The following is a 19,600-nucleotide window of genomic DNA, read 5'->3' on the forward strand; positions in this document are numbered from 1 at the left end:
AACAGGAACGTTAAAATAGGACAACTTCGGGTACTTAACAGCGTTACTACTTTGTTTCTCTACTGCTTGTCTTCCAAGTAAGTTTACGGTTGATGTCATCCTAGTGAAAATCAAAAGAGGGACAGGAACAAAAATCTTTGTAATGTAATCAATGCTGGTGCATTACTTACTGTGGTAGTGTGGTAAGTTCATATAGGCTGTTACATCATACATGCAGACTGTGCTTCTGTGATGTCAGTTTATGCTGCTTGGATGCTGTAATGTGCTTGTGATAAAAGGAGATCTGTGCATGGAGGGCTTTGCAGATACAAGGGGAATGTCCAGGGGAGGGAGGCATTACTACCAGATCTAGACCACTGTCCTTATAAAGATTCCAAGTGGTTTTTTTTTTTTTTAAGAGAAGTGTCTCATGAACTTTTCCTGGTCAGGAACCACTTCATTGCTTTGCCTTCCTTGCCCCTGCAGACCTTTAGTGTCCGGCTTTGTCTAGCTGAAACTAATGAGATCTTCTCACTGCCTCGATGCCAGGATGACTTGACACTGAAGAAACTTAAGTCCCATTTGGAATTGTTGACTGGGATCCCCCTTTACTTCCAGCGGCTTCAGTACCTGGGTGAAGGTGAGAACCTATAACCTCTGGGGTTCTTGGGGGTTATTCATGGTATCTCTTTCCCTGCTAGTTTTTCAGTTAGGTCCTGGATGAAGATCAGGATTCTACTTCTTCTTACTGTACTGTACTTGGAATTCAGCTCTGGACTGAAAGCATAGGAAGCAAAGTGAAGCATTAAAGATAATGGTCTACTCAACAGGGTCTCTTTAGATTAGAGATTGCAAATGCTGACCTCTGAGTTCCTGCTGAGCCCTGTCAACAGGCAGTGGCGGAACCTGCCTGGTTCACCTCAGCCTGGAACAGCTCTAGTGAGGCTCCACGAGTTAGAGCTGTGTGGAGCAGCATTTGTTTCCATTACATCAGCTGAATCTGTGGCATTGGAGTACTTGACTTTGGAGGTAACGAGCAGAGGTGGCCATTGAAACTTGTTTAAACCTGCTATTTAAACCAAAATAACTCTTCTGTTTGCTTTCTTGGATCAAACAAACTTGGTGCTTTCTTTTTAAAGGCACCATGTGTGCATGGATATACTTACATATTTTTGTCTTACTGTCTTGGCACTTAACACATTAACTGCTGCTCTGGGTTACAGCCACATTACCCCAAGAGCACAGCTTTGCGTAGCCTTTTCTGGGCTAGGAGTCTCTCTGTGTTGTCACGGCTTTAGCACCCAAGGTGTCCTTGATGCGTTATGACAGTAACATCAGAGAACACCAGCATGGCTAAACATTCAGTCACCATCTAATGTTTTGGTTTTTTAAGCTGGTCATTGTCTTTTTTGAGAATATGTTGACTGGCTTTGCTTTTCTTTTCTAGCTCCCTACAGTAGATCTGCCAGATGAGTCTACGTTTAAGGACAACGATATTGTCCCTGGTGGAACAATTACAATGCGCATCTGGCGACGTGATGGCTGGGGGCAGCTTGTGGCAGCTGCTGCAAAAAGGAGAGACTGCGAAGGTTGATCCCGTTACTTCTGTGATTGGGTGGGGTACTGTATGCAGAAAGCTAAAAGTCTGTGGCTGAAGGTCAAAGTACTCTTACAAAGCAGTGCTTTGTAGAGCAAATACTGGGGAAGGCTTTAACGGAAGAGACTTGCCATAGAAATTAAGTAGGTTAGTTGTCCTGGCAGCAGTTCACAACTGAAAACGGTCATTTCAAGAGGGCTGGTAATCCAAAACCGAGTCGTCAATTCCTAACGTAGCCTGCTCAATGTAGAAATGAGACATCTTTTTGCTGTTACTAGTAAACAGCACATACACTTAAGAGTGCAAGTTCTTTTCACTGTTTTATAACTTTTTGTAGCACTGATGTGAGTATGCTTTCAGATTACTTTCCTTTTCCCTGCTTACCCTGATGTCTGAAAAAAGTGTGCATTTTTTGTTCAGCTGCCTGCCACTTTACCTTTCTGATACTGAAACCCAGTGCTTTTCATATAGAAAGGAGAAATAATGCGTAGTATGTAAACAAGGCCTTTTTCTTAGTCATCAGAAGATTGAGGTTATCTGTTCTTGGGTATTGCGTGAGGCTGAGTGACTTGTCTGCTGTTATAAGAATCAGAGGCAGAAACTCTCAGTTTCATTGTCCATCTTCCTCTGGCCATGCTGACTCCAGAGCAAGGATGGGACTTGATATGTGAGAGTACCCAAATCAAGCATCAGAAGACATTCCCTGTCTCATCTGCTTTGTCTGGTGCTGGCTTACAGACCAGCTTGAGTTTGCAATCCTGTCTAGTCTGATTAGTAAGAAAGCTTTCATTTTTATAGAACAAATAGTTTCTGTGGTGCTTTGACAGAGGGCATGCTGCTTTCTTGATTTGGGACTGAAGTGTTGTCTCAGCAGAAACACACGGTGCTCTGGCTGATTTGTACTGTAAACCTTCAGGCCCGAACAGATATGGTCACGAAATATTCTTTGGCACCTTTCGTTAAGAACCGTTATCTCCGTTGCCCTGGCCAAATTCCAACCTGGCTCATTGCATTATGTTCCTCTGTGTTGCCCTAACTGCTGCAAATGGATACCGCAGGGTTCTTCCCTTCCTTTCCTTAACTGTTGTGTAGTGTTGCAGTTCACTGGCAAGCAGCTGCTCTGCCTTGTGCCACAAATGGCTTGCATTTTGCTATTGGGCAAATTAGGGGTTTTGTTTTGGTTTCCCCCATGTTTTTTGAGTTGTGTGTGTGTGTGTGTGTTAAAGATTCTTCCTACTCAGTGTAGAGCAGGAAACAGAAGGATGTGCCAGAAAGACAAGTGGTCTCCTCTGAAATGAGAGGTGTATTGGCGTAAGACCCCCACCAAAAGCTTGTTGGCACTGTTGATTCCCAAATGAATAAAAAATTTCAAGAAATAACTGTACAGCTGTTTTAATGACGTGCTTCCACTTACTAGATGAGAAAACCATTGGTGCACTGTGGAAGATGTAGCCCAGCATGGAAATGGTTTCTCAGGAAGAACAGCAGCATGAGGCAACTGAAAACTGTTCCTAAGAGGCCTCTCAGTAACACTTTACAACTAATGTGTATGACTTTACTACCAAAAAAACCTCAAAACCTTCCTTCTGGAAAAGAATGTGATACGGGACTGTTTCCTGAGGCAGCTTAGGTTTATGAGTTGTCTGCTGGAGTTAGGGCCCAAAGTCTCGCCTGCCTCCTAAGGAACCTGGGCTTATGTGGCCAGCAGTGTCTGTCTGTGTCCTCTCCCCGAAACCTCAGGTCAGTTGCCAACAATTTTAAGATAAGGACAAGGATTGCAAAGAGAAACAGTTTCTAGAAGATTTTGTGGTGCTTAATAACTACATACAAAAGGAAAACGCAAATTAATGTTCCCTCCAAGGGATGACTATGAATAAACATCATTAGATAGTAGAGAACCAAGATGGGGCAAAAAAAAAAGAAACAAGCAGGTATTACTTAGCTGATCTTGGAGTGATTTATGCAATGTGCAAGCATCCCCTAAGTATGGATATGGGACTTTGTTGATACAGACTATTCTTCTGAAAGAGACTAAAAGGTTTGTGTTCGCTCTGTAGCTAGCCCGTCTGGGAGTCACAGAGGACTGTGTGGGCACCACGCCATACGCAGAGTTACTGGGACCAGAGCAGAAAAAGGAATGGGCAGCACACCGAGCTTTCGTGGCGCTGTTTGTTGCCAGCCACAGAAGTCATGTTGAAACTGCCAGGTTTCTCCTGAGACATGGTAACGTTCTTAGCCAGAGCAATTCTCCTCTGGCTGTACTGCACTCCCTACCACCCTCCTGCTTACCCGGGCCATAGAATTTTACCCAAACGGCCTCGTGTATTGTGTATTTGAGGTGGAGAATGTATTCAGCACATCAGTTCTGATGTGGGATTGGAGACAATAAAAACCGCTGTTCTTGCTAAGCGAATGACTTTTGGTGTTAGAAACATTCATTTTGGAAAACAGGATTTCTGATTTTTTTAACTTCCCTCTTTGAGTCTCATTTATTTATTGCAATTTTCTTATTATCTAGAAATGCTTAGTTTTTCAGCCCTGTGCAGTGTTTGAAATGGAAGCAGAGTTGTAAGTGCTAGTTCTATGGCTGTGACATTTGGGCTTTTTTGTTGCTTTGGGACTAAACAAGCCTTCTTTGCCCAGAAATCTGCATTTGTACAATGGATGGTCTTTTGAGTCGGCTGAGGTCGCTTGATTGTCCTGAATGAAAGGGCATTTGTTAATGAAAGGACATTTGTTAATCAACTTTTTTTTTTAATCATTGAAAGTGAGTGCTGAGAGGAAATCCCACCTCGTCTTCCACCCAGGTTCTTGAGCCTGGGCCCCTCGAGGTTTGTCCCTGTAAAAGGATGTTTTCCTCTCCTGGTAAGTGAGAGCCCCCACTGCAAAAGTAATGGCAAAGCCTTGTTGCGGCAAAGCTAGCGGTGTTCCGGGGAATGGAACAGAGACTGTCCAGTTGTGTGGGAGCTCAGGGCAGGAGCATGTGTTCACCAGACAGGTTCGTTAATCCACTGATTAGATGTGACTAAAACAAACTGCATCTGCCTGCAGAAAAAAAATGTGCGTTGTGGCCCGCAGGTGGCATTGCCTCCTTTCCTATGCCTCATCGCGTTCCCACTGTGTCTGCTTTTTTGCAGGTGCAGATGTACATTCTGAAACCCCGCTAGGAAGAACTGCCCTTCACGCCGCTGCTGTCACAGGCCAGTGCGACTGCATCGAACAGCTCCTTAGCTGTGGGGCGCAAGCTCTTGCCCCGGACATCGAGGGACAAACTGCGGTGAGCCTTGCCCGCCTGTGGGGACAGAAGCAGAGCGAGCGCACCACGCTTCGCTTCCAGCGGAGGAAGAGATATCCTAGTGCCGCACCACTCTCAGCGCTGTGAATCGGGCCTTGCAGCAGGCGTCTGGCCCCGTGTCCTAAAATACATACGGACTAATTTGGTTCTGGCAAATTTCAAGGGAGAGTCAGTAACTTTCCTAGAGACCCACACTTCAAATATAGGTCACTGGGTGGGATTTGTAGGTTTTAGTCATGAAATAAGCTCCCACAGTGGTGATGCTGCGGCTAAGATGACAACTAGCTTGACAGCACAGCTCTCAAACACGCTTTTAATTTGTAGCTTAAGTATTTATAACACTATTCCCTAGCCAAGCTGGCCATTTAGTTAATATGGTTTGTAGGAGAGCTTGAGCTTGTCAGCAAGTTCTCTTTGGAATGCTCCTTGCTAGGGTAATTTCCTAATGGTTGGCAGCAGACCAGGGCGATATAGTTTAATGGGTATTTCAGGGGACTGGAAATCCCTAGGTCTTTCATCCAGTTCTGGCCCTGACTGGCTTTATTGCCTCTGGCAGATCAGTTAAGGGTTATTTTATAAGTTGGGCAGTTTGTCTGCCACGGGAGGGTGCAGGCAAAGTTGATGTGCGTGTAAGTGGCTAATTACGATTGCCCAGTGCTTAGTGTCTCCAAGGTTTTAAGCCACAGGGCTTTTGAAGGTTGGGGCTTCCTGAAGCCAGAGCTGGGGTGAAGGGAATTGCCCATCTGCTTTCCACGCCGCTCAGTATCCCAGATTCCTGAGATGCTTTAAAAATAAAAATACTGCTTACAGTCTCTTTATGTGTCTCTGATCAGTAGAAGGAAGCTGAGCTTCTGGTCTTTTTCCTGAGGGCTTATTAAGGACTTGGTGCTCAATCTTGAGCAGTTTCCATTGTTTTGCTTAGAGACATTGTGTTGGTTTTGCGTGGCAAGGTTTTGGTAGCGGGGGGGCTACAGGGGTGGCTTCTGTGAGAAGCTGCTAGAAGCTACCCCTGTGTCTGACAGAGCCAATGCCAGCCGGCTCCTAGACGGACCCGCCGCTGGCCAAGGCCAAGCCAATCAGCGCCTCTGTGATAACATATTTAAGAAAGACAAAAACAGTTAGAGAGCGCTTTTGCAGCCAGAGAGAGGAGTGAGAAGATGTAAGAACATCTGCAGACACCAAGGTCAGTGAAGAAGGAGGGGGAGGAGGTGCTCCAGGCGCCGGAGCAAGATCCCCCTGCAGCCCGTGGTGAAGACCATGGTGAAGCAGGCTGTTCCCCTGCAGCCCATGGAGGGAGGATGAGGGGGTGTAGAGATTCCACCTGCAGCCCGTGGAGGACCCCACGCCGGAGCAGGTGGAGACACCTGAAGGAGGCTGTGACCCCGTGGGAAGCCCGCGCTGGAGCAAGCTCCTGGCAGGACCTGTGGAGCCGTGGAGAGAGGAGCCCACGCCAGGGCAGGTTTGCTGACAGGACTTGTGACCCCGTGGGGGACCCACGCTGGAGCAGTTTGCTCCTGAAGGTCTGCACCCCGTGGAGGAGACTCACGTTGGAGAAGGCCGTGAAGGACTGTCTCCCGTGAGAGGGACTCCATGCTGGAGCAGGGGAATGATGAGAGGAGTCCTCCCCCTGAGGATGAAGAAGCGGCAGAAACACCGCATGATGAACTGACCGTAACCCCCACTCCCCGTCCCCCTGTGCCGCTGGGGGGGGCGGAGGTTGAAGCCGGGAGTGAAGTTGAGCCCGGGAAGATGGGAGGGGTGGGGGGAGGTGTTTTAAGATTTGGTTTTATTTCTCATTCCTCTACTCTGTTTTGCTTAGTAATAAATAAGATGAATTCCCTCTCTAAGTTCGGTCTGTTTTGCTCATGATGATAATTAGAGAATGATCTCTCCCTGTCCTTATCTCGACCCGTAAGTTTTTTTTTCATTGTACCTTTTCTCCCCTGTCTAATGAAAGAGGGGAGTGATAGAGCGGCTCTGGTGGGCACCTGGCCCTCAGCCAGGGTCAACCCAACCACTCTTTTCCAAAGAGCTCAGCTCTTGACTCCCAATTAACCACAGGAGAGGTGGTTCTCAGTGGGAACTTGGCCTGCTGCCTGTTCGCTTGCAAAGCCCCATGTGTAGCTGGGAAACCCTACAAAGAACTAACATCAGTTGTTCTTGTTTCCTTCTGTCAGGGCATTCTCTTTTAGCTGGTACCAGGATTGCTATATAAATATCCAGGTAACTCATGGATTTGGGCCTCAATGCTTAGGTTTGTGTTCCAGGTCAGTGCTTGGATTTATTACATATCCAGATTGCGATAAAAATCAGCATCCTGTCGGGCAGCACTCTCGTGTGAATAGGTGAAACAAGGATCAGGAAGATACTGGCTGGGAACTTGGATACCTCTCCTTTATATGCCTTATGGGAGGGATTGTGGCTAATGCTGCAGGCTAAGAATTCACCTGAACTCTGTCCCTGGCTTTGCTTTGTGTGCACCAAGTGGATGGAGGCAAGTTACATAGACCTGGTCCTGTCAGAAGGGCTGTGAAGCAGGACATCACGGTACCCAAGCAAAGGTGCCCTGTCTTCCAGGAAAAAAAAGGGATCTGAATAATGTTTCCATGTGTGTTTCTTGTCAGATAGCCCCAGACAGAAATAGGGAGCGTTGCTCAGGGTAAGCACAGTAAGCGTGACGAGGCAGGTATCCAGGCCTGTGGCTGCCTAGCTCAGAGACAGAGAGTTTAGTCTGTCCAGGGAGTTGTTTCCTTAGCTCATGATCCTCAGCTTCCTGGAAGTAAGTCCCTAAGCCTAGTTTCTGTGTTAGTAAAGTTAAAATACTAACCTGGAATACTTTAAAATGGCAACTGCATCCCCTAAACAGACCTGCCTCGTTCAGGGTGGAGGGTTAGGTGGATGCCTAGTCTGAAGGCAGGGCTTTGTACCTTCCCTGGATTGTCTGTGCCACTGGATGACGTGTGCGAACCCTGAATGGAGACTGAGAAACGAAAAACAGGTTCAATCTCTAGAGCGAGCTAAGAAAAGTCTCCCTTTACTTCAGCTTTTTTTGTAAACTGCAAAGGCTTTAGAGTGATTGTTTTACTTTGTTGCAACTCCTTTCCTTTCTTGCGTTTAAAAGGTCGAGACCTAAAGGGAAAGTCCTCGGTTGCTGTTCTGAATTGCCTGAAGCTGCACAGCACCAGCTGCAGGAGCGGAAAATGGCCGCAGCCAGCAGGAGCGGGGCTGCACACTCAGCAGCAGCTCCAGCTCCATCCCTGGAGCGTTCTGCAGGATGTGTGTCCCCACTCCGCCCAGGCCCGTGTCGTGGTCACTGTGCCTGTACGGAAAAATCTCTTTGCTGTTCTGCAGCTGCATCTTTTTGGCTGTGTTCAGTTGCAAAGATAATGTACCCGGGCTCTCAAGGGCAGCAGCCCCATATTCCTTCTGAATTGGTGTTTGTACTTCAAGTTTCTCAAATCTGAGATGATAAATAGCTCTTATCTTTCATTTCCTTATTTTAATCAAGTAATAAGACAAAGTCCAGAACTTCAGGCTACGGGCAGTACCACTTCTGAAGCCAGTTACTGTGATTCTGGAGGATGTGTAGCAATGCTTAGACGTGCGACATGAGACTGAACAAATGAGCACAGAATTCCTTTGGTTTGAGGGTATCATTTAAACAAAGTTCTCAAAGAGGTTTTATGCTGATTATTAATTCTATGTAACTTAAACGTTTAGTTGTTAAATAACAACTGCTTAGTAGAGTGACAAGGTAACAAATTTTTCCAAAGTGATCAGTTGACAAGATATAAAAAGATGGTGCTTCTGGCATTTAGCTGAGCAGTTGAATATTGCAAGTGGGATTATACAGGAAAGTCCTTAGAAATCCTTTATTCTCTCTTTCTATTGTCTGTCTAGACTGTCTAATCTTTACCCAAGCTTCTAGAAATGGGCAGATGATTTGCAGTTGCTTTGAGATGTTATGCAGCATGCTGAGTAGCTCTGGGAAAGAACAGCGAATGTCCTATGGAGAGAACTGGATGACCTCGGGACAAGGATGCCAGAGTGGCAGGAAATTCTGTAGTATGTGATTATGTAGTCAGGGACAAATGTCAGGTATGTTTTGCTGGAAGCTGGAGACTCATCCTTTGGAAAGAACAGAAGTCGCCAATGTGCTGCAGCTGGGAAATGGATTGGTCTGCACTGGTCAAAAATTGTATTGGGGCAAATTGGAAGAGAATTAGTGTCTGGTCGAGACGAGACCCAGAACAGTGTGTGCTGCTCTGGTTAGGTGAGAAAGGAGAGTTCAAGCTAGAAGAGACCCCTAAAGTAACCAGGGGAAAGGAGAGTAGGGCACAGCTGATAGGACCATGCTCTGTATCTAAGATGATAAATGCCGGGGAGGTGAATAAGCTATTTACACTGAAGAAAAGTGCTGGAATAAGATGACCAGAAATCAGAACGTGTTTCGCAGCTCTTGTTAGGGAGGAGGAGTTGGGGCAAAGAGACCTAACCAAACATGTCTGCTTTTAAGAATATGATGGTCTGGGAAACTGTTTGGACTGGATGGCAGCACTGCTGGATGCTGATTTTATTTGTTGCAACATTGTATTTGTTGCTTAAAGTTTCTATTACAAAGAATAAGAATTGGATGGAGACAAAGCAGATACTATTGCCTGTCTTAAAGTAACCAGCTGTGCTGCAGCTCACACCAGCAATAAACGTCGGGGGAGACAGCACAGAGGGATGCAGAGCTCAGGCAGAAATGTGGCTGTTGGAGACAGGGTCTGGATTCCTGAAGTCTGTGCTCAGCTCTGCTGCTTCATATGTGATCTTGAGAACTTGATTTCTGTCTTACATCGTATCACGAATCCCTGTGAATGTTGTTTCTCTGTTGCACTGGGGTGCAAAAGTCTGTTCCAGAAGGGGAGCTGTAATAACAACCCTTTCAAAGAGAGGAAGCACAAGCAAGAAAGATTTGTTTGTGCATTTTGCATTGCAACTGTTACTTTCTGTTCTCTAGGCTACAGCAGAGGGAAAGGATCAGTCTCCAGAAGTCTTTAATGAGGACTTGTCAATGAACTTTGGGATCCTCAGATAAAGAAACAGGGAGATCGTCATGGAGAAGAAAATGCACTAAAAATGCCTTGAGTCTAATTATGTCCAGGGCAGGACAAACGTCACAACTGTCTCCTAATATTAAGAGATTTGGAGCAACTCTTTTGGAAGGACTGTGGTTCCCCTGGATGCCAAAGGGAGTAAGTTAAATAAAGATGACAAGCACAGAAATAATTCATCACGCTTTCTTATCGTTATCAGCTTACCCCCTTCCCTTGCCTAGGCAGACTCCTGGTACTGCTCACAGCCGTCACGCTGACGCTGGTCCCCCAGAGCCCTGAGAGAGCTGAGGCTCAGCGAGCCTGAACCGGTGACTGCTGCCATTTAAAATAGTCGCTGTGGCCAGGGAGAGCCTTAGATGTCTCTGAACTGTCACCTTTGATACTTTCAAACATTAGTGCAGTGTTTGCCAAACATTTCCCCTCTCTCTAGAAATGTTTCTAACTTCACCTGAGTTACACCCCAAACTTGCTTATGTTTCTTTTGTCCCTCTGAGTTCCTCCCGTATGGATGCTGCAGAAGAGAAGGGCCGGTGCTGTTGCTGAGAGTGAGCTGCTACGAGGACGTGTCTCGTGGTGAACGGATGTATCTGGAAAGGAGTAAATGTATAGCAGCACCTGTCGTGGCATTAATTTTCAGGTAACTTGCTGCTTTGTATCCCAGGGCCCCCGGGTGAAGGAGGTGGATGCAACCAGCTCTGCTTCGCTTCAGGCAGCAGACAAGCCTCTCCCTCTGCTCCTAGGTCATAGCCCTGAAACTTCCTCGGTATTAAAGTCCCTTTCAATGAAGACAGAAAGGTAATTTCTTTTAAAATGTGCCATGTATTGATGGAACTCCCATACCTGCGGGGATATGGGCCTCTCCAGACTCAGGCAATGCCTGAGTAGAGTTTTGTGCTCATGTGTTTTATCAATGCTCCTAGAAGCCTACCACCACTGTTGATCTTGTCTTGCTTGTGAAATAGAGCCTACAGCACCTCCCTCTGGAAACTGAATGTTGAAACTTGAAAGCAAAGATCTGTCATTACTCTGGCATTGCACAAATAACTTGTTAGCTCAGTGAATTTTTAAATAGAAAAAAGAGCAAGCTTCTTGTTATACCTGTTCCATATTTATCAATAGGCAGCAGTAGTACAGAATGCTGTGGCAATCGTTACATTCATTTCTTAGAGTGAATCAAATGAACAGAAATTGTTAAATGCCAGAGTACAATATAGCTTATAAAACCTAACAGACATCAGGAAACTTGTACTGATTGGGCTCTTAGATGTTGTTTTCCTCTTGCTTAGGAAAGAGAATTGTAGTCAGCTTGCAATCTCCCCAACATTGTTCGTGAAGGAAGCAGACAAAAAGTACCAATGAAACAGAAGGGCTGCAATTTAGTTAATTTTATGCAAAACACAATCCGCATTCAAACTGGGAGTTACCAAGCAGAAACGTATTGATAGAGAAGCCAAAATATTCTCTCTGCATAAATGGTGAAATATTAAAAATTTCAAAGAGATTCCTGGGACTCATGTAAGTATAGGCCAGGGAAGATGCAAGGATGAAGTTTGACGCTGTCTGAGTCAAGAGGAGCTGAGAGGCCGTGATTTAATCCCTGACACCCGAGGCCGTGCCTCTATACAGTATGAACCAGAGCAGCAATGGAGTCACGTAAGACCTTGTATCAGGAAGGAAAAATAGAAACAACTTTTACAGAAGAGTGATTAGAAGAGAGGGTGATATAAAAGAGTGTTGCAAAGGATCTATGCTAGGGAAAGCATGGGGAGGGAAGAGCAATGACATGGTAAAGGACAGAGAAATGGAAAGAACTGCCAATCAGCTGGGGAATGTAATTATGAAGGTGGCAGGGATCTGCTTTCTAGTCCTGGAGACCCCCAAATTGATGATGGTGGACACCAATGTGCCATTTTGCCTTTTTTTTTTTTTGGCATGATAGAATCCTGCAGGCATTAAAGTTAACTAAGCATCACGAAATTTTTTTGTACAGAACAACATGCACTCCTCTCTCCCAAACTTCATGCACCTCACTGAAATTTTCTGATCCCTGAAGGCTCCAGCCCAGTGTGCATAGCCTATCCCTGCTGATAGCAGAACCTGTGTATCTTTACTGGCTTTATCTGCCTTCATTTTCTGAATTTGCAGTGTTCCTTGAGTTGTAACCACCAACTGCGTTCAAAGACAACCAGAACTTGGTTGTGAACCACGTCTGAGGATCATGCTGACCATTAAGTTTCAGAAAGGACAGCGGTTTGCAGAGGGAAGCCAAAAGCTATTGGTTCTCTAGTCAGCTTCCAGCATCCCGTTTAGGTTGGTTTAATGCCTAACGTAGGCTGCAATTTGAGGTTAGTGCTTTGGTTTTCCTTCAAGTTCCAGTTCTCCATACACTGTTCTGTTTGCAACGTTTGCTTGACACGACTGTCTGGTATGGTTTGCTGGTGTTTTGCTAGAATTCCTGTGTGTACAGAAGCTAATAAAGGAACTGTCAACTCAGAAGGCTCATCTTAAAATATGGTCCTACTGGCTTGGGATAAGAAACACACAGATTCCTTGTCCAAGCCTCTTCCATGGAATTTGTGATGCTATTTCAATTCCTTTGGTTTCCAGTAACCGAACAACCGTTGGGGTCAAGCAAAAGTCAAGGTATAAAAATCTATTGCTATGAGCCTCCTTACCTGTAAGCTGTCCATATGTTAGAGGAATGATCTGGACTATAGCAGTTGTCTTATATCTCTTGATGAGTGTTTGTATGCATAATTCAAATGTGTGCATGCATTTGAATTCCAGCTCGTATTGATTGAATTGGCCTCTGATAATAAACAGTATAAATAAATCAGACAAGAGTTAAACCATTGATGTGCTGTATGGGGGGGAATTAAATTCAGTGCAGTGACCTTGAGCAGAATGTAATTTCAAAAGTGCCTTAAATATGCTGATGACATAAAATAAGACTGAGGAAGTTGGAGGGGCAGGAGGGTAGGGGACAGAGGAACAAAACAAACTCATTCAAAATGATTTGGATTTATCAGGATTACAGGCAGATAAGTGGCTTATGCAGTTTATTGTAGGGAAGTGTGAGGTAATGAGGCCAGGGACCAAAAGTAATCAGACTCCAGTCAGAGTGAGAGCGGTGTGGAATACAGATCAGAGCATGGTGAAAAGGGCACACGCAGCACTGGGGAAGTCTCATCTATGGCAGATAGCTGTCTCGGTGCTTCTCCTCTTAGAGCTCAGCTCTACAGCTGCACTCCCCGCGTGGCTGGGAAACGGCTGGTCCTGCTAAAGAGGTTCCTGTTCAGCATTGTCAATCCATGGGCTGGCTTGTAAAGAAGAGCTGTGGTTAAAATTATCTTTCTCATTGAAGATCTCCAAATACAGTTGTACCTCTTTCTGGGAGCAAACCAAGTAAAGCAAAGAGGAAGATGGAGGGAACATAGCCATGCCAGTGTGAATTGGAGGGACAGAGTCAGGCTTTGCCTGTTTGCATACAAACACGCAGGAATCCTTCCACGCTGGTTTGACAAGGCAAAAATCCTTCAGGGGCTGTAAGATGCGTGTCTGCTGGTTGCAGATGAATAGAGGAGAATCCAGCTTTTGATGTTACGGGAAACATGAACTGTAACTGAGCTGCCTACCAGTCCATCACACCGATTTTAGACTAGAAAAATAAAAAAAGTGTCATTTTGGACTAATGAGCACCCTGCTGGGCCCCAGTAAAGCAGAGAGAAATTGGTAAATCATTCCAGTTGGCTAATCTAGAGGTAGATTCCGTGGTTTTGAAAGTACTTGTTTTCTTCTGGTTTTCTTTCCTTCTTTTTAGTTCTAATGTCTATTGTCATTTTTTCAAATGTTTCATTTGTCCCCTAAATTGGAAGCTTTAGAATTTTCTCAGCTGTGGCCAAGTAGCTTTTGAAGCCCAACCAAAGGCAGAAATAGTAAAAGGAGAGCTTTCTGCATTGAAGTCTGTTGATGTCCTTTCTTCATTCTGTTAGGTAACATTAATCACCCCTGTTTAAAAGTGCTTTCTCAAACTTGACCCATATCTCTAAACATCACTTTTACACTCATTTTTCACAGAGCAAATTAGATACTTGAAAATATAATCTTCCCATCTTACCTTTCACTGCCCCAATTACATTTATTTCCAGAAAGATTCCAAGTAGTCGATAATTTCCAGTGTCTTAATACCTAGAGCATATCGATAACACATACACTTCTCTTTTTCTTTGAGTCCTCCCTGCTTGGTCCTGCATTAGATGGAAATCCATTATTGCGTAGAAGCCACAGCCGCATGTGTGGCGTTTGCCGCAGTTGAGTAAGGCCATGAGGAGCTACAGGGAAAACTGGTCTGGGAAGGACAGAAGCTAAGGCAAGTCACAAATGATAACTTGATCTCATACCCTAATCCTTATGTCAGAATTGAGTCATGAATGAGGAGTGGGGAAAAAATCCTTGGGGAAATAAGAGATGCACTTGGGATTTTTCCTTTTCTCAGGCTTTTGTGGCCTCTGATTCACATGCTGCCCAGTTCAGTGGCCCTGCCTGGGATGCTGGAAGCATGCTGCGCGCACTTTGAGCTGCGCTCTACCCCCACCCAGAGATGTATATCTTACTGTGCTTGTTTACGTTGCTATAATAATAATGAAAGAAAGATGACCTTCGTGTGCTTGTACCCCATGTTTCTGCTATCGGTTGGTTCTCCACAGCAAATGATCGCTGTTAGTTAGAATCTGCATCCTTGGAGTTCTGTTGTCAGTTTGGGCTGTTGTCACACACTTAGCTAATACCCTCTAGTAATTTTATTTCTTATTCACATGCACACTTAATGTCCTTAGTCATTAGACTGAAAAATGTTAACCTTGTCATAGTTAGTGACTGGAAGCAGAAAAGTCCATTTAATTCTCAGGAGAATGAATTCTAATTTTCTGCTTGTCAGAAAGTGACATTTTACATATTTTTCTCTTTTTTTCCACCAGTTTAGTGCTAAATTTAAATGTGTGTGTCATAGGAATAGACCTTTTGTCTGTGCTAAACACCCCAAAAGCCTTGGCGGGTGTCCAATTTATGAGACTCTTGACCAATAGCTGCTGCTAGAGCTCATCTCGTGCACTGAAGAGAATGGGAGGTGAGAATGAAAAGTTCGAGATAAGAGGTCATTGCAGAGGGCACATTAGCATTGCATGTCAGAATGCATATTTTTTCCCCCTAGAAAATGTGGATGAAAAGCAGCTCATCTGGAATAAAATATCCAATGAAGAAACAAATTATGTTAATCAAGCAGGCTAGTCCTAATATTTGTTATTAAGATGTGACACCTTCTATTTCATGTCACAAACTACTGGGAGCTTTTGAAAAATGTACTGGTTGGCAGGCAAATTGTCTGCAGATACCGAGTTCACTGTTCTATGAAAGGGAATAACTTGTGTTTTGAAAAATAGATGGCATTTATGGCAAAGAGAACTAATCCTCCCACAGATTACAGCTGTTCACTGCATTGTTGTGCTGGTGGTCGTGTCTCATCAGTGGATATTTTATAAGGTTCTTTTTTTTTTTCTTTTGATACATTTCCATAAGGCTGTTCTGAGGAGGACATTGTGTGCTGGGTGCTGGATGTATTTGGAGAAAGAGATGCCACTACAAAGAACTCTGAGTCTAAATTGCAAAGATGGATGAAGTAAAAATGAGGGATGGTTATTTTGCTTTTCACAGATGGGAACTGAAGCAGGGGAGAGTGACTGTTGTGGCCAAAGTCACCCTGGGAGTCTGTGGAATTGCATCCTGATCTTTGAAGTCCAATTCCAGTATCTTTACCATATATTGCCTTTCTGTTCCCTTGCTGGTGAATGTAGATTTAATATGCACATGTGTAATGAGCCAAACATGTTCTGCATATGTTTAGCCAAATTCTGACCTTGGGGACATGAGGAAAGCTCTCCCTGATCTAGTTAGGAGTGCTTTCATGGCTGGGCTCAACCCAAGGAGTGCAAAACAGTGCTGGCATTTAGTTTATGAAACTAAAGCCCCTCCTGCACTTGAAGTTCAATTCATCTGCCTGTTTGGTGTTCTAACAAACTTGAGCTTCCCTATGAGCTGTGGAGAAGAGATGGCAGGGCAGTGGGAAATAAACTGCAGGGCTGATTGTCTGACCTCTTGTATTGTCTGCACACCAGATGCTGATTAATGATTAGCATGTAACAAATTAATAAATCAATACCATAAACAAACCATCCATTACAGTGGCCTGTCAAGTCTGTGTCCCCTGTGGGAGAGGAGAGGGAGACTTGCAGGCATTACTTTCTTCGCTGTGCATAAATGCCTCTGGACTATGTGCTATCTTGACACCTCACAGATATGACGTACAGATGAGATTAATTATATTCCACAGGTAATTTGATACCTGTTGAAAAAACATTTGAAGATTTTTGCTTAGTTTTTTTCTATGTGGATGTTCCTGAAGGGAAGGGTGAGTGGTCAGCACAGTGAATGTGGGCTCAGGAGGAACAAGTTCAGTACGCTGTTTTCTGTACAGCTGCCTTGAAGGGGTTAGCCACGCGGACTAAATTCAGACAACGGCCTTTGAAGTCTAACGAGGTTCTTCCTGCCCAAGCTCTGTCTGTAGCTTCATGGAGAAAGCAAAGATCCTGTACTGTATCATTTAAAGGTCTGAATTTTGATTCCAGTCCTGAATCACGATCAGAGAAGTTTTGCCTTATGGGTGTAAAAATCAGTAGGCATAAGCTTACAAGGCAACAGTGTGCATTTTAATGTTAAAAATGTGAAAATCATCAGGATAGAGCCCTTCAAAACAGAAAGAGATTTGGCTCACTAGGTTTGAAGATCCTTTCTCCTATTCAGATGCTTTTATCACATCCATGTGTACTATCTGCATGTGCATTATTCAGCTCCAAAACAACTATAGCAACACTGCAAAATACACACATGAAACGAATATAAAATACATTCCAAATAATTGCAGCATTTATGTAATTTGGTGTCTTCTGTGTTCCATAAAACCTCAACAGACTGTTAACCCCAGCAGAACCAGTAAGCCAGTAGGTGCACACAGCAGTACAGTCTGACTACCCTGCAGCAAACAGCAGGAGCAGAACCAGCCTGGTAATGCCTGTCACTATTGGCACCTAATGACTGATTAGCAATGACTCCAACGGTGCAAATGAAAGTGGAATTAAAAGCAGATTTAGGCAATCTTTTCTCCTTCTTGAGTCCTTTAAGTGTAAAATACTGCACAAATGCATGAGGGACATTTTAATTGTGAGTTGCTGAGTATGAAGAAGATTGTTCCCTCTCAAGTTGAATAGCAGTGACCCAAGGTGAAAGAGTTGGTCTCAAGCTGACCATTGTTAGCAGCTATCCCATTAAAAAAATGCTTATTTTCTCAGCGTTCCTACATTAAACAAATAGAAGGACAAACAAGCATGGTGAAAAACTTGTTTTGTTCAGAACTACAGTGAGAGCTGGTGAAACTTTTCTCATTTGCATACAGGTAACTCACATTACTAAGGACACAGCTCTGAGCTGGCTCAAGACCCCCAGAAGCGTAGGCTAAAGTGAATTTTCCTACCTTAAAGCTTCAGGCCTGTCTCCTGGTGCCCTGCGCTGCAGGGAAAGAGCAGGGGGTGTTCTGCCTCCTCCCAGTCCCTGACCCAGCAGCACCACTGCTCATACAGCCTCATTTTTCCTGTGACAGAGGCAGCACAGCCAGCCTGACCTCTCAGGACTCGCCCTTAAGCAAGAAGGGCTGTGTTGTTGCCCGTAAGGACGTGTTGTCACAGAGAGCTCCCCAATTGCCTGTGACTACAGCCAGGAAAGAAGTGAGATGGGGGACAACATGTCTCTGCCCAAGCGAGCCAATAAAAGTGTCCCTCCCTGCTTTGTCTCCAGCCTGTGAGCTGTATCTTGGCTTCTACTTAGAGACTGTAAATATGTGAGTTTAGTGCATTAATGCTAAGATGGAAACTAATGCACACGATGCGGAGCACGAGAAATTACTACAGCTTTCGTTTAAACAAAGGACGTGACTGTGCTCTGGCAATAAGAGCATAATGGCTGCTTAATTTTTCCAGACAGGGACTGTAGCTCGCTGGCTTTTTTTGGGCTCTTGCTTTGTTTCTGTTTTTGCTCCAGCTTTTAAGGATGAGACTGTTGTGTCTGACGCATGTCAGCAAGCGAAGGAGATTCACTAGCATAGCTGGGTTCATCTTGCTCCCCGGTGAGGAATAAAAGCATTAACCGTCTCTCACTTCAGGAGGAGAAGGGGGGGCTGTTTTCAGCCTGCGAGAAGTGAGAAGGCATTGTCAGGTTTGGGTCAGGCTAGAGCGCAAGGCTGCGTGGGCTCTCAGCAGGACAGATGAGCTGGGTGTCACTCGGCAGCCTGGAGGCATCGTTTGGAAAAGCAGGAGACAGAAGTGTGTGTGCGTGTGCAGGGTGTGGGGGGGTGAAGGCTGCCATATCTTGTTTTGGTGCAAGGCTGTTCTCTACAACAATGATCTTTCTGGAAAGCAGACTCAGAAAAATAGATCGAATAAAGAGCCTTTATCAAGGAAGCAGAGAGAGAAAATGGCCACTTCTACACTCCCTGTATTAGAGGTCTAAATAAAGCTGTTAGCGGAGCTGTTAAAAACGTTGCCTCGCAAGAGTCCTGCCCAGCCGTGTTTGACCCCAATCGGTTACGTGCAGTCAGTGGCACCCAGTGACGCTGGTGTCAGCGGAGCCACCTAACTGAGAGGGATGGGAGGAGGAATGAAGTTTCTTTCTGTTCTGTTAATTTCTTCGTGGTTGCATCTGGTTTTGTGCTTTGAAGTTCTCAGGTTTATTTCATTCTTTACCGAACCTTTGGTTTATTTCACTTCTTAAGAGGAGCAGATAAAACACTGGGAAAATATGAGGGAAAGGGACAAATTCAAAGTTGAATCAAACTTGGGCAGCACATGCAACCTGCAACCACAAGGTGTAACTGACACTAATAAAACACCTTGTACTGACTAATCACATCAAAATTCAAGCCGGATTTCAACACAGCTATGTAATGGCAGCGTGCACCTCACCTAAAATGGGATGCATAAGGTTATTGCATGATAAAGAAAATAGAGCTTGGAATAGAGACCTAGTGAGCTGCCTCACAATAAAAATGGTAACACTGCATCTCCGTTATTATCATTCATTTCCTGGACTCTAGGTTTACCGATGTAATCTCTTCTGTCTGTTTCAAAACAATTAAATGAATAAATACAAACTTGAAAATCCCTAAAACAGTCGCTTGTCTCATTATTTCAGTAAGTGTGCGATGGGCATTGTCTGGCGATAGATTTAAGGTCCTTTGACTTAGACTGAATTCAGAGCAAACCTGAGCAACTTCAGCAGGGTAAGCTTAGTTTCTGCCTGTGTCTGATCTAAAGTTTGGATGGGCACCCGCGTGTTCAAAGGTTTGGGTACCGCAGGGCTTTAGATATGCTTTTAATATAGTTTGTAGGGCAACACTGAAAATGCCTGAGGAATATGGAAGGAACCCTGGGATGCTGCTGTCTTCTGGGTCTTACAGAGATGTAGGAAGGAGTTTCGAACGATCTTCCATTTTAGCCCTCTGCCCATGGCAGCATCAGTTTGCAC

General features: G+C 44.7%; 1 protein-coding gene across 1 annotated transcript; it reads left to right on the top strand.

Moving 5' to 3' along the window:
- Positions 1–261: 261 nt before the first annotated feature.
- Positions 262–5,685, top strand: ANKRD60 (ankyrin repeat domain 60; the record flags this gene model as incomplete). Its single annotated transcript, XM_075768261.1, is given in 5 exon segments — positions 262–619; positions 1,437–1,549; positions 1,551–1,568; positions 3,634–3,799; positions 4,714–5,685. Coding segments are annotated over 5 exon segments (900 nt in total), but the record flags the coding sequence as incomplete, so codon positions are not given.
- Between the last annotated feature and the right edge of the window lie 13,915 nt (positions 5,686–19,600).

Source organism: Balearica regulorum, chromosome 16, assembly GCF_011004875.1.
Source record: "Balearica regulorum gibbericeps isolate bBalReg1 chromosome 16, bBalReg1.pri, whole genome shotgun sequence".
Classification (NCBI taxonomy): domain Eukaryota; kingdom Metazoa; phylum Chordata; class Aves; order Gruiformes; family Gruidae; genus Balearica; species Balearica regulorum.